We start from the raw sequence: 20,682 nt of genomic DNA on the forward strand, positions 1-20,682 counted from the left end.
TTGAGAGTAGATTGATGGGTTGTTTATTGGCCGGATTGGATTTGGCCTGCTTTTTGTGGACAGGATATACCTGGGCATTTTTCCACATTGTCGGATAGATGCCAGTGTTATAGCTGTACTTGAATAGTTTGGCTAGAGGTGCGGCTAATTCTGGAGTACAAGTATTTAGCACGATAGCCAGGATGTTGTCGGGGCCCGTAGCCTTTGCTGTATCCAGTGCGTTCAGCCATTTCTTTCACTTCTGTGATGGTGGGGACCTTGGAAATAGGCCGATAGGGATCATCTGCTCGGCACTTCTGGCTGAAGATGGTTGCAAACGCTTCAGCCTTGTCTTTTGCACTCTGGTGCTGGGTTCCACCATCATTGAGGATGGGGATATTCGTGGAGCTTCCTCCTCCCGTTAGTTGTTTAATGGTCCACCACCATTCACGACTGGATGTGGCAGGACTGCAGAGCTTTGATCTGATCCATTGATTGTGCACTTAGCCCTATCTATAGCATGCTGCTTCCGCTTTTTAGCATGTAGTCCTGTGTTGCAGCTTCCCTAGAATGGCACTGCATTTTTAGGTACGCCTGGTGCTGCTCCTGGCATGTTTTTCCTACACTCCTTATTAAACCATGGTTGGTCCCCTGGCTTGATGGTAATGGTCGAATGAGGGATATGCCGAGACATGTGGTTACAGATTGTGGTGGAATACAATTCTGCTGCTGATGGCCCACAGCACCTCATGGATGTTCGGTTTTGAGCTGCTAGATCTGTTCTGAATCTATCCCATTTAGCATGGTGGTAGTGCCGCACAACACGATGTAGGGTGTCCTCAGTGTGAAGACAGGACTTCGCCTCCACGATGACTGCTACCAATGATGCATGTTGGGATGTTTTACTACGTTAAAGGCACTATATAAATTAAAGTTGTTGTATTTATTCGTTCATAGTCTTGCGGATGGTTCATGGCGATTTCAAATGCATCTTGTCAGCTGTTCCTATGACTTGCCTTGAGGTGACATGATTGTACCATTGTCAATAATCTTGACTCAAATGGAGTACCAGTGTAGTATGCAAGCGGGATTCTCAAGGTGGAGCTAAAAGAGTTGTGGCCCCGGCTCCTTGGTTCTGCTTCAGTGCTTCCTCGTGACTCCCGGTTGGATGCTGCATCCATTTCTCATTCAGATATGCGCAGGCTGCTGATGTTGCCTTTGAGGAAATGTTTCCCTGGTAAAAGGCCTTTCGGACTCTCTCTCGTGTTCAGCTGACAGAAGTGGTTTAAGTCCCTGAGTGGTCGTAGTTACCTAAGTAAAGAAACTCGTAATTTATATCATAGCAACTTCCAAAATCCCTCTTCTGACCGTAAGCTGCATTTCTGATATCTCAGCCATTCCACTGATACCACCCCTTCCCACCGAGTATCATTTAGTAGAGGTGAAGATCTTCTTTATCCTCAGTGGCTATTCAAAAGATATGAATTGGATACAACCCAATAACCAGAACTTTCTATTAAAAAATGTGAGATAAATTCACATCTAGTGAGATACTGACACAACCCTAGAAGGTCCCATCTTCAATACTCTGTCTTTGCTGAGCTAACTGATCTCAGATGGGATGCTAAAATTTGCCTCCGCTTGTCTGAGCTAGGAATGGGAACATAATACAACATTCCTGCTCCTGATCACTCTCCAATGACTCCTCTGGAAAATGCATGTGTGCGGGTATCAGTGAAGGCAGGATTGGGTTTGACGGTTATGACCTTCCATAGTCAAATAGGCTGGTCATCATACCTAGGCTCCTACAAGAAGCACGGACGCTTGTATGAAGTACCAGAGTGTTGCCAGTGCCAGTTGAACTGTGCTCCAACAAGAGTCAGCACCTTTAGCATACAAGAGAACTGGGGAGGAAAAGAATATATAAACCAGTGATAATAAAAACAGAAAATGCTGGAAATACTCAGCAGGTCAGGGACAGAAACAAAGTTAACATTTCAGGTCGATTACCTTTAGTCAGAACTGGAAAAAGTTAGAGATGTAACAGATTTTAAGCAAGTGCAGGGGCAGGGAAAGTGGGGGCGGGGAGGAAAGAACAACAGGAAAGGTTTGTGATAGGGTGGAAGGCAGGAGAGATTAAAAGACAAAAGGTATGATAGTACAAAGCAGAAGGAGATGGTAATGGGACAAGTAAAGAAACAAAAGGTGAGTCTAGAAGAGGTGTAAATAGGAATGGCAGATGTTAAGCCCAGTAATGTTTGAAGATCACCGAACAAAGTCCTGCACGAGTACTAGATTGGGAGGGAGGGAGGGGAGCGAGCTTGTTGATTTATAAAATAATTGTATCACTGGAGTACAAGATATAATCAACCCAGAATCTGGGGACCTTTGTGTGCTGTATTAGAAATCGCTGAGGAGGAAATGCTGTAACCAGCATGTCAGAGAGCTTTATATTAAAGTATACTGAGCTCCCTTGACACATCAGCCCGTTGATGATCCATAACCTGCTATAGATCATCTTACAGGACATAACACAAGATTTTACGTTTCCGAAGTAAAGCAGCCAGTAGCAGAAGGACAGTAGCCCTCCATGTGAGGGATGTTTTCAATTCTTCACGTTGGTTTTGATAATAAACATTTCTTTCTCTTGTGCACCTTTTACCTTTTATTTTATCCACATCTAACAATAGGATCAGACTACTGACTTTAAACTCAAGGACAACACTTAAAGGAAAATATAGGAACTTTCTTGCCCCTGTACAGTTTGCCCATTTTTTTTCAATCAAGCCACTGGGGTATTCCATTGTGGATACCTGATTTGTTTCTGTCCCTTTCTGTGGATTGTTTGAATATTTGGAGGGTTTTTTCTGATCAGTTGGGTTTATGTTTTCCATCACCTGTAAATCACTTGCTGCCTTCAACCAATCTACAGCCGCTTATTATAGTTACGTACCTCATACTGCTGTGATAAGGATGTATTTTGCGTATACAAAATAGTGTTTCAAAATACAAAACTGTAAAAGGAGTTACTTTTGTGGGTGTGATGCTGGTTCCTTTAAAACTCCCAAAACTGGCTGGTTGAGTGGATTAGCATACTGCCCTGTCAGTTCTGAATCCTGGCGTGAATTCCAGCTCCGACTGATGGGATGTAATGCGCCCCGCTATAACAGCACCAAGCATCTTATGCGGAAGCGTCACGAGTCCCCAGCGCATACTGCAGCATTGGTTGGCAATAAATTGAAAGTGCTTAAGGAGATGGTACACGGAAAGCTTTACATGGCATTTAACCCCCACTGTGCCTGCGCTTGAAGCTTACACTGGCTGACCAAAATAGAAACTGATATTCCCGCCCTTGAGTGCAAAAATAGAAATGCCAGAAATGATCCGCTTCCATTTCTCAAAATAAACCTTTAGCGGAGCACTAAGAGAGCTAGATTTTGATTGCACCCATCAAGCAATTGCTGTCATGCAAGAGGCTCAATTTTCAGTGCTTATCACCAGATTCGCTGTTACCTTTTTTTTTTTGCTTCCTTTTGTAGGAAGAAGCTGACCTTGATCAAGGAGATGCTGGCAGGTTGTGGTGCTGGGACCTGTCAGGTTATTGTAACCACCCCTATGGAAATGCTGAAGATCCAGCTGCAGGATGCAGGACGTCTCGGTACGTGGCAGTAAAAAAGGGAATGTGTACAGTAACTAGGTTCGCCAACCCTCCAGGATTGGCCTAGAGTCTCCAGGAATTAAAGATTAGTCCAAAAGCAAAATACCACGGATGCTGGAAATCAGAAATAAAAACAGAAAATGCTGGAAATACTCAGCAGGTCAGGCAGCATCTGTGGAGAGAGAAACAGAGTTAATGTTTCAGGTCAATGACCCTTCGTCAGAACTGGAAAAGTTAGAGATATAACAGATTATAAATAAGAATAAAGGCAGGGAAAGGGGGAGAGGAGGAAAGAACAAAAGGAAAGGTCTGTGATGGGATAGAAGGCAGGAGAGATTAAGAGACAAAAGGAATGATGGTGTAAGGCAAAAGCAAAAATGGTAACCTGCTCCATCTCCAACTTTTTCTAGTTCTGACGAAGGGTCATCGACCTGAAACGTTAACTCTTGTTTCTCTCTCCACAGATGCTGCCTGACCTGCTGAGTATTTCCAGCATTTTCTGTTTTTATTAAAGATTAGTCTCTTGGGTACGCCTGTAAGTAACCGGGGAGAAAAATCATAGGGGCTATAAAAAGAAATAGTGGCCTAGAAATTCATTAAGGCGCTGCCAGCTTTGCGGCCAGTTACCGCCTAAAGAGGGCTTCTGCGCCAAAAATGAGTTTGCGCTGATATTCAGCGCAGCGGTATTGGCGGCGGTAGCCGTTAGTGCTGCGCCGGCACCGATGATGTCATCGGTGTGCGCAGTGCCCCGGTTCCGCCCCGAAACCGGCCCGATCCCCATATTTAGTAGCGGCCGCCTCCTCTGAAGCGGCCGCAAACAGCGACCAGAAAACGGGGCCGTGCTGTAGCCTTAGTGGGACGCTTTAAAGGGGAAGGTGCGGCCGGCCGCTTTTTCGGCGGCCGCCTGCCCGCACCTCCTTCCCTGGCCTCCTCCACCCACCCCCCCCCCCCCCCCCGCGGCATTGCCGGCTGCTTTCCGCGAACCCGGCACTTCTCCGTGGTGCCGGGCTCATTTGCCGGCACTCTCCAGCGGTGATCTCCCCGTTGCAGGCAGCTCCCCCTTAAGAGAAGGAGGAGGCCTGCAGCACCGCAGCCTGCCGCTCCGCAGCGGCGCCAAGAGCGCTGAAATTCAGTGTCAGCGCCCCAAGCGGAGGCGGGCACACCCTGGTATAGCGCCCGGTTCCGAATTGGGGCGCAAACACTGAATATCTGACGATCGCTAATGGCTCCCCGCCCAGCGCTAACTTTTGGGCGCGAGCGAGCTGGCCGCCCCAAAGTGAATTTCTAGGCCAGTGTGTTTTAAAAAAATTTCTTTGAACACTTCCGTTTATTAGTTAGAAAAATATTGGAGATGGAAATAAAGACTGTTTGACGGAGTAGGGCAGTTGAAGGCGAGCGGTCAAGTGATGAAACCTTCAGGAATGCTTCTAACCAGAGCTGGCTACTTTAACAGTCACATAGCGATACTGATCTTTTGGAGGATGCCTCAAAACTATTTTTGTTAGGCCCGTTTTGTAACCGAACCAACAATTTCTTGTTAACTCGCTGCCTTCTCAACGTTCTCTGCTGAAGCCGCGGGCTCTCACTTGGGGTATTGGTTCTATAGGTGTTATCAGCAACAGCAGCACCCAAGTGGCCATTCTTTACATGTGAATCTAGACATTGAGTATTAGCAGGCTATTCAACTGCAAGGGCCATCATTGCCAACCCCAATCCTGTCCCAACCTGACGTCCACATATGTGCACTTCCAACAGGGGTCACTGGATTAGAAGTGGTAAGCTGGTTTAGGAGGGGTGTTAGCCAATCATAGCCCCACCCCCACCGCTGCCCTGACTTAGATCAGTAAACTCAATACAGACTGGCAATGAAAGCTGGGATTTTGTAGTCTTTGGGGTCAATTTTCCTGAAGCTGTCGGGAAGAAGGCGGGACTACAACTTTCGGGTTTTAGACCCGCCTACTTTGACGTCCAGCCAATCCGCGCGATTTTCCCTTGATCGACCTTGTTGAGCCTGCCCAGCGGGCTCAGCAGGCCAATTAAGGGCCACCCGGCAACAGTTGATGTCACAGGCTGCAATTTCATCTGTCAAGAGTTCATGACAGATGAAATATCAGTGTTTCACAGCTGCTTGAAGCTGTGAAACACTGACAGTCTGAGTTCTAACATGAGTCCTTCTGCACAGACTCAGTTAGAACTCTCCGCAGCACTCCAAGGTGAAGGCTGTCACTTTTCACAGATTGCAGCCGTTCAGCTTTAAGTGCTGGCTGAGTGATGGGCTCCCGACAGCTACAGGAAGAAAGGCTGTTAAGGTAAGTACAGGTAAGTAAAAGTTCTTTACACACTTTAGACACACCAAACACACTTACCTTTGCACTCATGCACCCATCACTCACCTGAGCACCGACATCGCAACCCCTCCAACTCCTTCAACCCGACGGCCCGCCTGCTCTAACCTGGCGTGGTTTGGAGCCGTCGGGAATCCCACACGAAACCCCTCAAAATAGGGATTATGCTAAAAACTGCCTGTTAACTACCTGTTATCAGGCAGTTAATTGGCACTAATCCCCGCCTGGTTTCGGCGGGTCCCAGTGCGGGGTGGGTACCTGCCGTCCCAAAACTTGCATAGGGTGGGGTTTTGGGCGGGATGGTGTCGGGGACCCCCAAATTCGGGATTTCCCCCCCCCACACGCCTGAAACCCCGCCTGACGGCTCCAGGAAAATTGACCCCTTTATGTCTGAATTACATACTGTTGTACCACCTGAGCCACCAGGGGTGCTTGGGAGGAGGGCTGCTTTCTAGTTTTTGTTGTGGACAGTCAAAGAGTGTATGACTAATGTATTTTATTTTAATATGGCAAACTGCCAAGCTAATCAGAACTGTAACTAACTCCTTGAGCCCTGAATTTCCCCAGTAACTTCCCTGCTGTGCATTTAATCACTACTGACCAGAACTGATATTGTGACTTTTGAATGTGGAATATTGCAAACTAATATTAAATGTGCAGAATTGCCTTTTTTTTCATTTCCAAAATGAAATCTACCAAAACAAATAACACACATTGAGGCATTTATATTTAATGCTTCCCCACTGGGTAGTTGTTTTTCAGACATCTTAATGTTACTTTTTCTGGCATATAATTCATTGCTAGAAAGCTTTTTACACTTTGGGCTGGGGAGTTGAAACAAAAAGCTGGGGTTCCCACTCCTGATCTTTATCCAGTGACTCCAACAGGAAAGTGTCTTGGGCGAGGACAGTATCAGCATTACTTGTGAGGACAGCAATCGCTGAATAGCCTACTGACACCATGGGCCCACACATGAAGAATGGCCACTTAGATGGAGTATCTGTGGAACTGTACCCCACCATGAGTTAGCACCTTCAGGAGGGGATGGGGGTGAAGGGATGAAAACCATGGTGCTCATTCATTGACACTGAAGTATTCTATTGTGCTACGTGATATGGCTTATTTAATCTGCTTGCTGTAACTGACCTACTTTCTCTGTCTGATTAAATGCAGCAGCCCAACAGAAGCTGATGGCAGCCCAGGCAGTGTCGAGTTCCCCCTCGGGGAGCCCCATCTCCAGCACAAGCCACGCTACCTCCACTATCAAATCCCACCAGACTGCTACACAGATCACCAAAGAGCTGCTGAGGAGCAAAGGAATTGCCGGCCTTTACAAAGGCTTGGGGGCAACATTGCTAAGGTAACAACATGTGATATGATATGTACATAGTGTAGACTAATCACAGCAACATGCAATCAAATTATACCCAGTATCAGTTTAAAGCTCATGACACGTTTGTACTGCATGATTTTAGCTCAACCAGAGGCTGATAAAGGCAACTGAGTTTGTACTGAGTCATACAACAACAATGCATTTATGTAGCACCTTTAACATAGAAAAGCGCTCCAAGGCATACACAGAGGTGTAATCAAAGAAATAGAGGCTGAGTGAAAGGAGGGGGCTATTGGGAGGGTGGGCTTTAAGGAGGGTCTTAAAGCAGGAGAGGAGGTGGAGGAGTTTAGGGAGGAAATTCCAGAGCCTGGGTCCTAGGCGGCTGAAGGCACGGCCTCCAATGGTGGAGTGGAGGATGCACAAGAGGCCAGAGTCAGAGGAACGGAGAATTCGGGAGGGATGTAGGTCTGGCGGAGGTTACAGAAATAGGGCGGGGTGGGCGAGGACATGTAGGGATTTAAACACAAGGATAAGAATTTTAAATTTGAGGCAACTGGGAACCAATATAGGTCAGTGAGTCAACTGGCAGCAATTTCAAAAGCCTGGCTGTGCCAGTGAAAAACTGTCAGCCTTAGCCAGGAAAGAACACACCAAATGAGCACAGTTCAAAGACTGTTATCAAAATACTTCACCAAGTGATTCATAAAAGCCAGTCATACTGAAGACCAACTAACAGTTCAAATACTTCTCAGCCATCAGATCCCAGCGCCATGAGTAAACCGTTTCAATGAAGAGTCGATGAAAAGGCAGAGTTATACACACTAGCATTTAGATTTTAAAGAGGTCTCTCCATCAGCATTGAAACCCAAACAGATAAAATGAACTTGAATTGATTGTAATCAGTTTATTAAAAATATTTTTCTATGAACTGTCAATGCTGATGACCCAATTAAGTAAACTGGCTGGGATGGTGAGAGGAAGGTGTATTTACACCAGTAGAGATACTGCTGTTAACTCCGTTTTTCAACCATGAGACTGTTGGTGCAACCCCCTCACATTTGACGAATAATTTGCCTCTCAAAAGGCAATCTCTCATCCAGCAATGTCAAACAATACTCACACTATAAGCTAAAAAATATTCCCCAAAATATCAGCAGAAATACAAGTAAATGGGGGGGTTTGAAGTAGATTCACTTTTAAAAGGGCTAATGATGATGGGGTTCTGTCTTTTTGTTCCCAATTTTCTCCTTGATTTTCCTAGTGACCCTGACTCCTTACCATGGTTCCACGGATGCCAGCCACTCTGTCAACCAAGTGGTTATTCTTGATACACGAGCCTTGACAGGGTCTGTGAGGCTATTCGACTGTATGAAGCATCAAAGCGGATCCTGGTCATAACTCTTGTTGTTTCCTTAGAGAGCAGCGTGAAATAGTGGAAGGATTCTCAGACTGATTAACATGAATGCTCCTTCCATGGGCATAACACCATGCCTGATTTAACAATACAAATTACTGTGTGCATATTATTTTGATGGTGCAGTGTACCTTAGGTATTGGTTACAGTCTTTTTGTATTGTCATGTTCAGTTTACTGTTGCAGTTAATATCGCGTGCATGCTTCATTGAGCTATTAATCTGAGGGAAGGGGGTTATTTTGCTATGTACCAGTCACCAGCCAACAAGGCAAGCACACAGGCAACCTACTTGGTCCTCATCCATTGCCATCCTCTGTGTACAAGGGGTCGTAAGAGTAGTTGGGGGTCAATTTTTCACACACTGAGCTCCCAATCTCGGTCACCCTGATGGGGGGAGGCAATAAATGGAAACCAAGGTGCTTTTCCCAAGAGAGGCTTATAATCAGTGGGCAAATGGCACCAAACTACTTTTGTTGCCTGGTTACAGAATGATGTTGGATGAGGGCTGGAAGCAAGTTCTTGGATGAAGGGGTAGTAAAATAAAGTGTCTTTAGTGCAGCACATTGACCAAGAATGGCCTTTCCTTATAATTTGGTGACCCAACATCTACTTAGTTTCAGGTTGAATTCAGTGGTGGGGAAGGAGTCTATTGGTTACATACTTAGGCCTCACATGAATGAGTCATAATGGCACAGAAGGAGGCCATTCGGCCCATCGAGTCCGTGCCGGAGTTCCATAGTTGAGCTACTCAGTGTAGGGCTGTGTGGGGAGGAGGGCATGTTATAGGGAGATAATTACACACTTCCCATCTAATTCTAGAATGATATTGACGCCAAATTGTGGAGTAATCCATGACACTAATCAGCTCGCCCTCTTTGAATGCAGTGGAAAGCATCTTGTGAGGACAGAACTGGGAGCAGAAAAAAATATATTGAGAGCTATTTACCTCCTGTAAAATGCTATTTGAGCCATTCCTTGAGACGGTTCAGTGACCTCTTGTGTTGATTTTGATTTACTTCAGTATTTACAGCTCCAGCCAGTCACGTTTGAATAGCTACTCTATCTTTCCAGACCTTTTAAATATTAACTATGCTATCATGTCTTCCATCTTCACAGCTGAGTTGATAGTTTCATCAAAGCAAAATTTTAATTTGGGGACAAAATACTTCCATAAACTCTCCAGTGTCCAATTTTAATTTGATTAAGTACTTGATACTTAAGTTACTTGAACAAACCATAAATTATCATATACATTGAGATAAAAGAAAAGGTGTAAGGTCTGTTGTGTTAGTATTCTCTGGTTAACGTTATTCTGTTTATTTAAAGGGATGTTCCTTTCTCCAGCATCTATTTCCCACTGTTTGCTAACCTTAACAAGCTGGGACAGAAGAATCCAGATGAGAGAGCTCCATTTTATGTTTCCTTCATCAGTGGCTGTATCGCAGGCAGCACAGCTGCTGTAGTAGTAAATCCTTGTGATGGTAAGGCACCATTCTCCTCTCTTGTCCAGTGAAAAGTTGCAGGGAAATCCAGCTTCTTTTCACCGCTGTCTGCCTTGTCATGGATCTGGCCATCTGTCTCTGTCCATGAACACTTTTTTCCTCTCTCTGTGGAATGTAGGAACAGGAGTAGGCCATTCAGCTCCTCGAGCCTACTCCGCCATTCAATTAGATCATGGTTGATCTGTACCTTAAATCCATTTACCCAATTTAGCACCGTATCCTTTGAGACCCTTACCTAACAAAAATCTAGCAATCAGCCTTGAAGGCTCCAATATGTCTGTGGATGTCTATCTGTTTGTCTCAGTATCTGTCCCAATTTCCTTATTTGTCAGCCCTGTGAAATGAAAACTGAGCATTTTTGTTGGCTGCTGTGCCCATATTTCCTCTCAACATTATAAAAGGTTTTGAAACTACTTAAATAATAATTTCTGTCTCATCGGTCTGGATTGCATTTGAACCTGTGTTGCAGAGATCTAGAACAGTGTGCTAACACACTGTACTACCCCACCGTCTGCCCAGCTCTGCTGTTCTGTACCCTCCGAACAGGAAAAAAATCTTGTCTGAAGTATGACTGTACCTCAGAGCAAAGATTTATTATTATCGAGAGATTTAGGCGATAGTGCCAGATTCCACCAAGGTTGAAAAGAGTAGAAGAGCAGACAAGACAAATCAAGAAATAGTGATTATGTGATGTTGGGGTTAAGGTCTACAATCTATATTACAGTAATGACTTGGATGAAGGGACCGAGTGTACTGTTGCCAAATTTGCTGACGATACAAAGATAGGTGGGAAAGCAAGTTGTGAGGAGGACACAGAGTCTGCAAAGGGTTATAGATAGGTTAAGTGAGTGGGCAAAAATTTGGCAGATGGAATATAATGTGGGAAAATGTGACGTTATCCACTTTGGTAGGAAGAATAGAAAAGCAGAATATTATTTAAATGGAGAGACTACAGAATGCTGCGGTACAGAGGGATCTGGATGTCCTCATACATGAAACACAAAAAGTTAGCATGCAGGTACAGCAAGTAATTAGGAAAGCAAATGGAATGTTGGCCTTTATTGCAAGGGGAATAGAGTATAAAAGTAGGGAAGTCTTGCTACAACTGTACAGGGCGTTGGTGAGATCACACCAGGAGTATTGCATACAGCTTTAGTCACCTTATTTAAGGAGGGATATACTTGCATTGGAGGGTGTTCAGCAAAGGTTCACTAGGTTGATTCCTGAGACGAAAGGGTAGTCTTATGAGGAAAGGTTGAGCAGGCTGGGCCTATACTCATTGGAGTTTAGAAGAATGAGAGGTGATCTTATTGAAACATATAAGATTCTGAGGAGGCTTGACAGGGTAGATGCTGAGAGGATGTTTATCCTCGTTGGGGAATCTAGAACTAGGGGGCATAGTTTCAGGATAAGGGGTCACCCATTTAAGACGGAGATGAGGAGGAATTTCTCCTCTGAGGGCCGTGAATCTTTGGAATTCTCTACCCCAGAGAGCTATGGAGGCTGAGTCATTGAATATATTCCAGGCTGAGAGAGACAGATTTTTGAACTGCAGGGGAGTCAAGGGTTACGGGGAACAAGCAGAAAAGTGGATTTGAGGCCAAGATCAGATCAGCCATGAAACTATTGAATGGCGGAGCAGGCTCGAGGGGCCGAATGGCCTACTCCTGCTCCTATTTCTTATGTTCTTATGAGCCAACCTTGTAGATCTTAGGGAAAAAGGAAAACTGCTGGAAGTAAGAAGTTCCACCATTTTAAGATGGTGGAAAAGAATGTACTAGATTAAGAGACTGTGATTTGTGTTCATTTGATCCTGATTTGCTTCAGCTCTGGTGTGTGAATAATCTCGGAGATGTACTTGATATTGTTGTGGTTAATTATTAGCACTGAGCAGATAATCAGGACTGCCCGATGGACCGTGCAGAGAATGAATGCACTTTAGACCTTTTTAAGAACAGAACGTTCCATTCATTGGAATGCCTGTGCTCGGAGAGCAATAGAAGTTTATTCGTTAAGTAGAAATTGTGGCTGAGCAAGATGCAAGTCTGGATCATATTTAATTCGTTTTTTTAAATGCCTCCATGATTATAATTGCCAATTTAAAAAAAACCTCTGACTAGGCAGCATTAACCTCTGCTGTCCAAAAATTGTACATAAGGTTTCACTATTTAAAAAAAAAAAAAAAATCACTTGGCACTGAAAGCTGCTGTTCTACCTTAGAGACACAGTTACTGCAGATCCCATTAACGTTTATGGCTCCTGTATAGAATTTTTCTTACTTAAGTATAGAAGCTGCAAACCTACCATATTAAATTCCGTTCTACCGTGAGGAAATGGGACACTATTGTTCTTGAGTTTTCAGCTTTTATCAGACTGCGAGCTTTTTGAAGCTGCTCGTCAGCTTTTCCCTCCCTCATTGTTTTCCTCTTTTCCAAGCAAATGATTTTTATTCACTTCTGGACATTTTCCTCACGAAAGCCTCATTTGAAAAATAGAAGTTCACTTGGTTCAGTGTCTTATGATGTGGTGGTGGTAGTAAATGAGATTTTAATTCAATTTTTTTTTATCATCAGCAAAGAAAGCATCAGAGCTGAAGCCACCTCCTTGCTTCTGTCCTGAGCGCATTCAGTTTGGGATCTGGGCAAAGCCGGCAACCCAGCTCCATTGGATTAACTTGCATTGTAACCAGAGTAAATCACAGCCTGATGTATTGTGTGTCTAGTATTAGGACATGGCAGTGAGCCCGGACCACTGAATGGGTTCAGGCTTTTGACGACTCATGCTAAGAAGTTTGGAAAACTGTGGACCGTTTGAACACCAGCCCGTGTAAATTACGGTTTATACACAGGCTAAACTTTTACATTCCCTATTTTCTTGGCCAATGGGAGTTTTTGTTTCAGACATAGCCCTTGATCAGAATCTGAAGGTATTACAGATAAGCAGCTTATCAGAAGAAACAGATCGAGGGAACAGGAGAAAAAACACATGCACAAGAAAAGAGAAAGAATGAGCTATAAAGGGGTTATTACAGAACTGGAGATGGTTAACTTGCAGACATGATAGTGTAAGACAAAAGGAGGCACGATAAGAGAAAATGAAGAAATAAAAGACATGTACAAGACCCAGAGAATGTGTGAATAAAAGCAGGTTATCTAAAGTGGAGAGGGATGCATGAAAACCTGGCAAAGCGGAGTAGGCTCAAGTGGCCCAGGAGTCTGGGGGAAGAAAAAGGCAGGTCAACACCAGGGGTGCAGACCACCCCGTCGGCGGTGTACCAATGGAAGAGGGATTCCCACTCCAAGCACCCACCTGCTCCCTCCACTATCCCCAGAAGCACTGGTGTGGCCATTCTACTAGGCCAGTATGTGCTGTCAGAGAGAAAGTGGGCGCTGCGGTTAAGGTCTGAAGTTGTTGAAGTCAGCATTAAGGCCAGAGAGTGACAAAGTGCCCAGTAGAAAGCAGTATGTCTAATGAGATTGCAGTACAGGTAGACTATCCTTTATCCGAAAACCTCGGGACCAGCCGTGTTTCGGTTTTCGGAAAATTTCGGATTTCAGAAGGTATTTTATAAGACTGGGAAATTTGTCGGGGGTGGGGGTCGGCGGGGGTCGGGGTCGGCGGGGGGTCGGGGGCGGGGGTCGGGGTCGTGCGCACGACTTACGCTGAACGAAACCTTTCGGTTTTCAGAGGATTTCGGTTTTCGGAAGTGCGGATAAAGGATACACTATCCCTTATCCGAAAGGGTGGGGGGTCGGCGGGGGGTCGGCGGCGGGGGTCGGGGTCGTGCGCACGACTTATGCTGAACGAAAAAACCTTCGGTTTTTAGAGGGTTTCGGTTTTCGGAAGTTCGGATAAAGGGTAGTCTACCTGTACTTCAATCCACAACTGTGCTCAAGTCCTGCTACATCCAGTCGTGAATGATGGTGGACCATTAAACAATTAACGGGAGGAGGAGGCTCCACGAATATCCCCATCCTCAATGATTGTGGAGCCCAGCACGTGAGTGCAAAAGACAAGGCTGAAGCGTTTGCAACCATCTTCAGCCAGAACTGCCGAGTGGATGATCCATATCGGCCTCTTCCTGAGGTCCCCACATCACAGAAGCCAGTCTTCAGCCAATTTGATTCACTCCACGTGATATCAAGAAATGGCTCAGCACACTGGATACAGCAAAGGCTATGGGCCCTGACAAAATCCCGGCTATCGTCCTGAAGACTTGAGCTCCAGAACTAGCCGCACCTCTAGCCAAGTTGTTCCAGTACAGCTACAATACTGGCATCTATCTGACAATGTGGAAAACTGTCCACAAAAAGCAGGACAAATAAAATCCAGCCAAGTACCGCCCATCAGTCTACTCTCGATCATTAACAAAGTGATGGAAGGTGTCATCGACAGTGCTATCAAGCGGCACTTACCAATAACCTGCTCACTGATGTCCAGTTTGGGTTCCGCCAAGACCACTTGGCTCCCAACCTCATTACAGCCTTGGTCCAAACATGGACAAAAGAGCTGAATTCCAGAGGTGAGGTAAGAGTGACTGCCCTCGACATTAAGGCAGCATTTTACCTAGTGTGGCATGAAGGATCCCTAGTAAAACTGAAGTCAATGGGAATCGGGGAAAACTCTCTACTGGCTGGAGTCATACCTAGCACAAAGGAAGATGGTTGTGGTGATTGAAGATCAATCATCACAGCCCCAGGACATTGCTGCAGGAGTTCCTCAGGGCAGTGTCCTATGCCCAACCATCTTCAGCTACTTCATCAATGACCTTCCCTCCAACATAAGGTCAGAAATAGGGATGTTCGCTGATGACTGTACAGTCTTCAGTGTCATTCACAACTCCTCAGAAAATGAAGCAGTCCATGCCCGCATGCAACAAGACGTTCAGGCTTGGGCTGATAAGTAGCAAGTAACATTTGCGCCACAAATGTGCCAGGCAATGACCATCTCCAACAAGCGAGAGTCTAACCACTGCCCCTTGACATTCAATGGCATTACCATCGCTGAATCCCCCATCATCAACATCCTGGGGATCACCATTGACCAGAAACTTAACTGGACCAGCCACATAAATACTGTGGCAACAAGAGCAGGTCAGAGGCTAGGTATTCTGCGGCGAGTGTCTCACCTCCTGACTCCCCAAAGCCTTTTACCATCTACAAGGCACAAGTCAGGAGTGTGATGGAATACTCTCTACTTGCCTACATGAGTGCAGCTCCAACAACACTCAAAAAGCTCGACATCATCCAGGACAAAGCAGCCCGCTTGATTGGCACCCCATCCACCACCTTAAACATTCACTCCCTCCACCACTGGCGTACCGTGGCTGCAGTGTACGCCATCTACAAGATGCACTGCAGCAACTCTCCAAGGCTTCTTCGGCAGCACCTCCCAAACCCGCGACCTCTTCCACCTAGAAGGACAAGGGCAGCAGGCGCATGGGAACACCACCACCTCCAAGTCACACACCATCCTGACTTAGAAGTATATCGCCGCTCCTTCATCGTCGCTGGGTCAAAATCCTGGAACACCCTACATAACGGCACTGTGGGAGTGCCTTCACCACACGGACTGCAGCGGTTCAAGAAGGCGGCTCACCACCACCTTCTCGAGGGCTATTAGGGATGGGCAATAAATGCTGGCCTTGCCAGCGATGCCCACATCCCATAAACGAATAAAAAAAAAAAGTGAGATGCTCTCAGCAGGGCAGCAGTAGGGACATCACAGTTGGCCTCGGTGCTAAAAAAGGGAAAATCACCCAGGATTCCGTGTCCTAATTGCTACTATGTGATTCCTCTGGAAAGTCAGTGTATGTCAATATTGAAAGGACACGATGAGACTCAGCTGTGATAATCAACCTTCCAGCACTCAGTGTCCGGATTCACACATCGAGAGTGGCCAAATGCGCAGTCTGCATTCCCGGAACTGTACACCAACATGAGAGACGGGGTCGAAGCTAATTTGGTATATGGAATTCCTACTCTTGTTACCTGCAGTAAAAACTTTTTCTTCTTTTCTTCCTCATCAGTAATAAAGACAAGACTTCAATCTCTTCAAAGAGGAATTAATGAAGACTCATACTCAGGAATAATAGACTGCACCAGGTAATAGTTAATCTTTCTAATTAACAACACCTTGCATTTATATCATGCATTTAACATAGAAAAATACCTCACGGCATGTCACAGGGGCATGAGGATAAAACTGATGCCAAGGCAAAGGAGAGATTAGGATGGCTGACGAAGAGCTTGGTCAGTGATGCGTTTTAAGGAAAATCTTAAAGGTGGAGAGGGGTGCAGAGAGGGAATTCCACAGATTGGGACCTAGGTGGTTGAAGGCACAGCTGCCAAAGATGGGTTGAAGGGGCAGAGGGGTGCATAAGATGCCGGAATCATAAAGATGGGGGCAGGGGCTTGTAGAGCTGTAACAGGTCAGAGATAAGGAGTGGGTGAGGCCATGGAGGGATTTTAACAGAATTTTAAATTTAAGGCATTGTGAAACTGGGAAGTAAGTGAGCTATGAGAGGGATGCTGAATGAACAGGACTTGGTGTGGGATAGAATGTGGTGCTGCAGAGATTTGGATGAAATTGGAGGAGGATTTGGAGGATTGGAGGCCGGCCAGGAGATCATTGGAGTAATCCAGTCTGAAAATGACACATTCTCAAATGACCTGAAGTAGGGGCAGGGGCAAATGATGTTAACCATGTAAGTTGTGATTAATATTTCGAATGATTTGATGCTGCAGTGTCCAAATCAGTTTGCTTTGTGTGGCAGTAAACTATAATCTGAAGGTAACAGAAGGATATTTGAGTTACTAAAAGTTGAAGATATTACTGTCTATGCAAGGTTACTTTTGCATCCCAAGTTTACCTCTTGGCCTGAAACTTATACTTGGGCTAATTTACTTTAAGATTAACATCAGCAGGAGACCAAATCAAATCAAATCAAATCAACTTCTATTGTCATTGTTAGTGCACAAGTGCAGTACAACGAAATGTAGACTTGCGGCTCCTGAGAGTGTACATTTAGATTAAGACATTTAAACATTCAACATACATTTGGCTTGTAATACATTAACATAAACATAACCATAATAAAGTGCATTGGCAGATGTGCAGGCTTTAGAGTTTATTTGTGGAGTTCAGTAGGATGACAGCCCTGGGAAAGAAGCTGTTCCTAAATCTGGTCGTACGGGTGCGAATGCATCTGTAGCGTCTCCCAGATGGCAGGAGGGCGAACAGACTGTGGCTGGGGTGGGTAGGGTCTTTGATGATGGACCGTGACCTCCGTAAACAGCGTTTCTGGTATATGTGCTCTATGGTCGGTAGCCGGGTGCTGGTAATGCGTTGGGCAGTTTTGACTACCCGCTGCAGGGCTTTCCGGTCATAGTAGCTACAGCTGCCATACCATACTGTGATACAGTTCGTCAGGATGCTCTCTATTGTGCAGCGGTAAAAGTTAGAGAGGATCAGGGGTGACAGGTTACATCCCTTCAGCCTCCTTAGGAAATATAGGCGCTGCTGGGCCTTCTTCACCAGAGAGGAGGTATTGAGGGACTAGGAGAGGTCTTCCGTGATGTGGACTCCGAGGAACTTAAAGCTGTCCACCCTTTCCACCACAGCCCCATTGATGTGGATGGGGGTGTGACTTCCGCCTTTAGACTTCCTGAAGTCCACAATGATTTCTTTGGTTTTCTTGATGTTAAGGGCCAGGTTGTTATCGGCGCACCACTTCACGAGATGCTGGACCTTCTCCCTGTAGGCTGACTCATCGTTGTTGGTGATCTGGCCTACTACCGTGGTATCATCCGCAAACTTGATGATGGTGTTGGAACCATGAACAGCCACACAGTCGTGGGTGAAGAGGGAGTAGAGGAGGGGGCTCAGCACACATCCTTGTGGGGCCCCCGTGTTCAGGGTCAGGGCGGGGGGAGGTGTGGTTACCTAATTTGACAGACTGGGGTCTGTTTGTTAGGAAGTCCAGGGTCCAGTTGCAGAGGGAAGTGTTCAGGCCAAGAGTTTGGAGTTTGGTGGCCAGCTTGTTGGGGACGATAGTGTTGAATGCTGAGCTGTAGTCTATGAACAGCATTCTGATGTAGGTCTCTTTACCATCTAAGTGATTCAGTGCCGAGTGTAGAGCAGTTGTGATTGCATCCTCTGTTGATCTGTTTGCACGATAGGCAAACTGGTGTTGGTCAAGAGAGGCGGGAACACTGGCTTTGATGTGAGCCAGGACCAGTCTCTCTCAACACTTCATTATGATGGGTGTGAGTGCGACAGGTCGATAGTCGTTCAGGCACGTCACAGCCGTTTGTTTTGGCACAGGAATAATGGTAGCGGTCTTGAAACATGTAGGGACTACTGCCTGGGCCAATGACAGATTGAAGATGGCGGTGAAGACATCAGCCAGCTGATCAGCACATTCCTTGAGTACCCGTCCAGGGATGCTATCCGGTCCAGCAGCCTTTCGTGTGTTCACTCCGCGTAGAACACCCCTTACGTTGGAGGTCGACAGAGTGAGCACCTGGTCTTCCGGGGGTAGCAAGGCTTTGGTAGCCGGCTCCCTGTTGTCCCTGTCGAAGCGAACGTAGAAGTTGTTAAGCTCCTCCGGAAGGGAGGCATCGCTAACCGGGGGGCTGGTGTTTTTGCCCTTGTAGTCAGTGATGGACTGGATGCCTTGCCACATGCGCCGGGGGTCCGAGTTGTTGTGGAAATGATCCTCTATCCGCAGTGTCTGTTTCCTTTTGGCAGTCCTGATACCCTTTTTTAGGTTGGTCCTAGCTGCACTGTAAGCCGCTGCGTCGCCAGATTTAAATGCTGCGTCGCGTGCTTTCAACAGCGAGCGGACCTCTCCGTTCATCCTGGGTTTCTGGTTGGGGTATGTCCTGATATTTTTATGGGTCGTGACGACCTCGACGCAGCTGTTAATGTAGAATAGCACTGTGGATGCATATTCCTCGACCAATGCCTGTTGACACTCACTAATACTAATCCGGATTTACTAGCTCTTCAACCTATCAAGTTTCACTGGGTCCATGAGCATAAGATAATGTTTTATTAAAATCATCAAGCCATTATTAATGTATATATTCCAATATATTTTGTTATTTAGTAACTCTATTGTTGATTATAACCCGATATGCCTCCTCTTAGATCAATTCTTACCACGTACAAGATAATGATCCTAATTTAAAAGTTGATGAAAGTGAATGAAAACCTTGTGATGTAGTTTTGAATACAACCTGTTTAATAGCACTATAAATGACCGCATTGTTGATTTGACTTGCATGGGAAACGGTATGGGTGTTTGTGGGGAGGGGCACTGATTCCACTGCAAGGTATAACACCTGGGTTTGAGTGACTTTGCCCTGTTGGTGTGTGTTTGAAACTTGCCATGGTCTGGCTGTATATCAGCCCTTACACAATTGCCATGGAGATACCAACATTATTCATGTCGGGTAACCTGTTTACCGGTCTTTGTACCTCCACCAAATCAGACTTGAAATGTAATGTTCCAGATGAAACAGATTTCTGAACCAAAAATTGGACTTTCAATTTAATAAATCATATTCTGGGAACTCCCACTGTGTGGAATTCCTGGTGCGGGTGTAACATGTTAAATAGTCCCCCATTGGTCGGCTTTACTTAGTTGGTAGCACTTTTGCCTCTGAGTCGAACGATGGAGGGTTCAGGCTTCACTATGGAGGTTGACACTTCAATGCAGTACTGAGGAAGTGTTGCATTATTGGAGCTGCTGCCTTTCAGATCAGGCATTAAACTGAGGTCCCGCTTACCTGTACAGATGGGTGTAAAAGATTCCATGGGACAATTTGAAGAAGAGCCAGGGGAGTTCTCTCAGTGTCAGGCCAAAATGTATCCTTGATCCAACACTACCAAAACAGGTTAGCTGGTCATTCATCCCATTCGCTGCCTGTGTGCGCACACTAGTTGCTGTGTTAGCAACGTAACTACAGAGACTGAACGTCAAAAGTAATTCATTGACTGTGAAACAGTTTAGGATGTCCTGAGACACTGAAAGGTGTATAGAAATGCAAGTTGTTTAATTTGCAGTCAGACCAGCACATCTCTCATTAACTCTCCTGCACAAATAACTTCTGATATATTAAAAAAAAGTTTAATGAAGTGTTTTTTTTAAAAATTTAGATTCTACCCTAGTCTAAATGGTTTGATGAGAGAGGTTATAAATATCACTAATGGGTCTTTTTTCAGAATAACTGGCTTTAACGCCCTGAATTAGGCAGAGCAAATATTTGCAAGGGTTTCTACTTCTGATTGCTATCCAACAGCTGCTGCTGGAAAGTGCTTGTGTGTGGATATCTGGAGAGGACTGGATCAGGCTCCGCTCTGATGCCCTCCATGGTAGAATAGATTACCGATATGGTCTAATCTTACACATGAATAATGACGACTTGGATAAAATACTGGAAAGT

The 20,682-nt window shown here is 45.5% G+C and overlaps 1 protein-coding gene across 2 annotated transcripts in view; it reads left to right on the forward strand.

The window, feature by feature from the left end:
* Nucleotides 1–20,682, forward strand: part of slc25a22a (solute carrier family 25 member 22a) — a 146,519-nt gene that overhangs the window by 111,831 nt on the left and 14,006 nt on the right. For both annotated transcript variants that reach the window (XM_086007645.1, XM_086007646.1), the window contains exons 6-9: nucleotides 3,519–3,637; nucleotides 7,156–7,342; nucleotides 10,056–10,210; nucleotides 16,260–16,335. In XM_086007645.1, coding sequence (XP_085863771.1) covers nucleotides 3,519–3,637; nucleotides 7,156–7,342; nucleotides 10,056–10,210; nucleotides 16,260–16,335 — 537 coding nt within the window. The remainder of the gene's footprint in view (nucleotides 1–3,518; nucleotides 3,638–7,155; nucleotides 7,343–10,055; nucleotides 10,211–16,259; nucleotides 16,336–20,682) is intronic.

Source organism: Somniosus microcephalus, chromosome 15 (assembly GCF_052327205.1).
Source record: "Somniosus microcephalus isolate GS21.2 chromosome 15, FLI_Smic_1.0, whole genome shotgun sequence".
Classification (NCBI taxonomy): domain Eukaryota; kingdom Metazoa; phylum Chordata; class Chondrichthyes; order Squaliformes; family Somniosidae; genus Somniosus; species Somniosus microcephalus.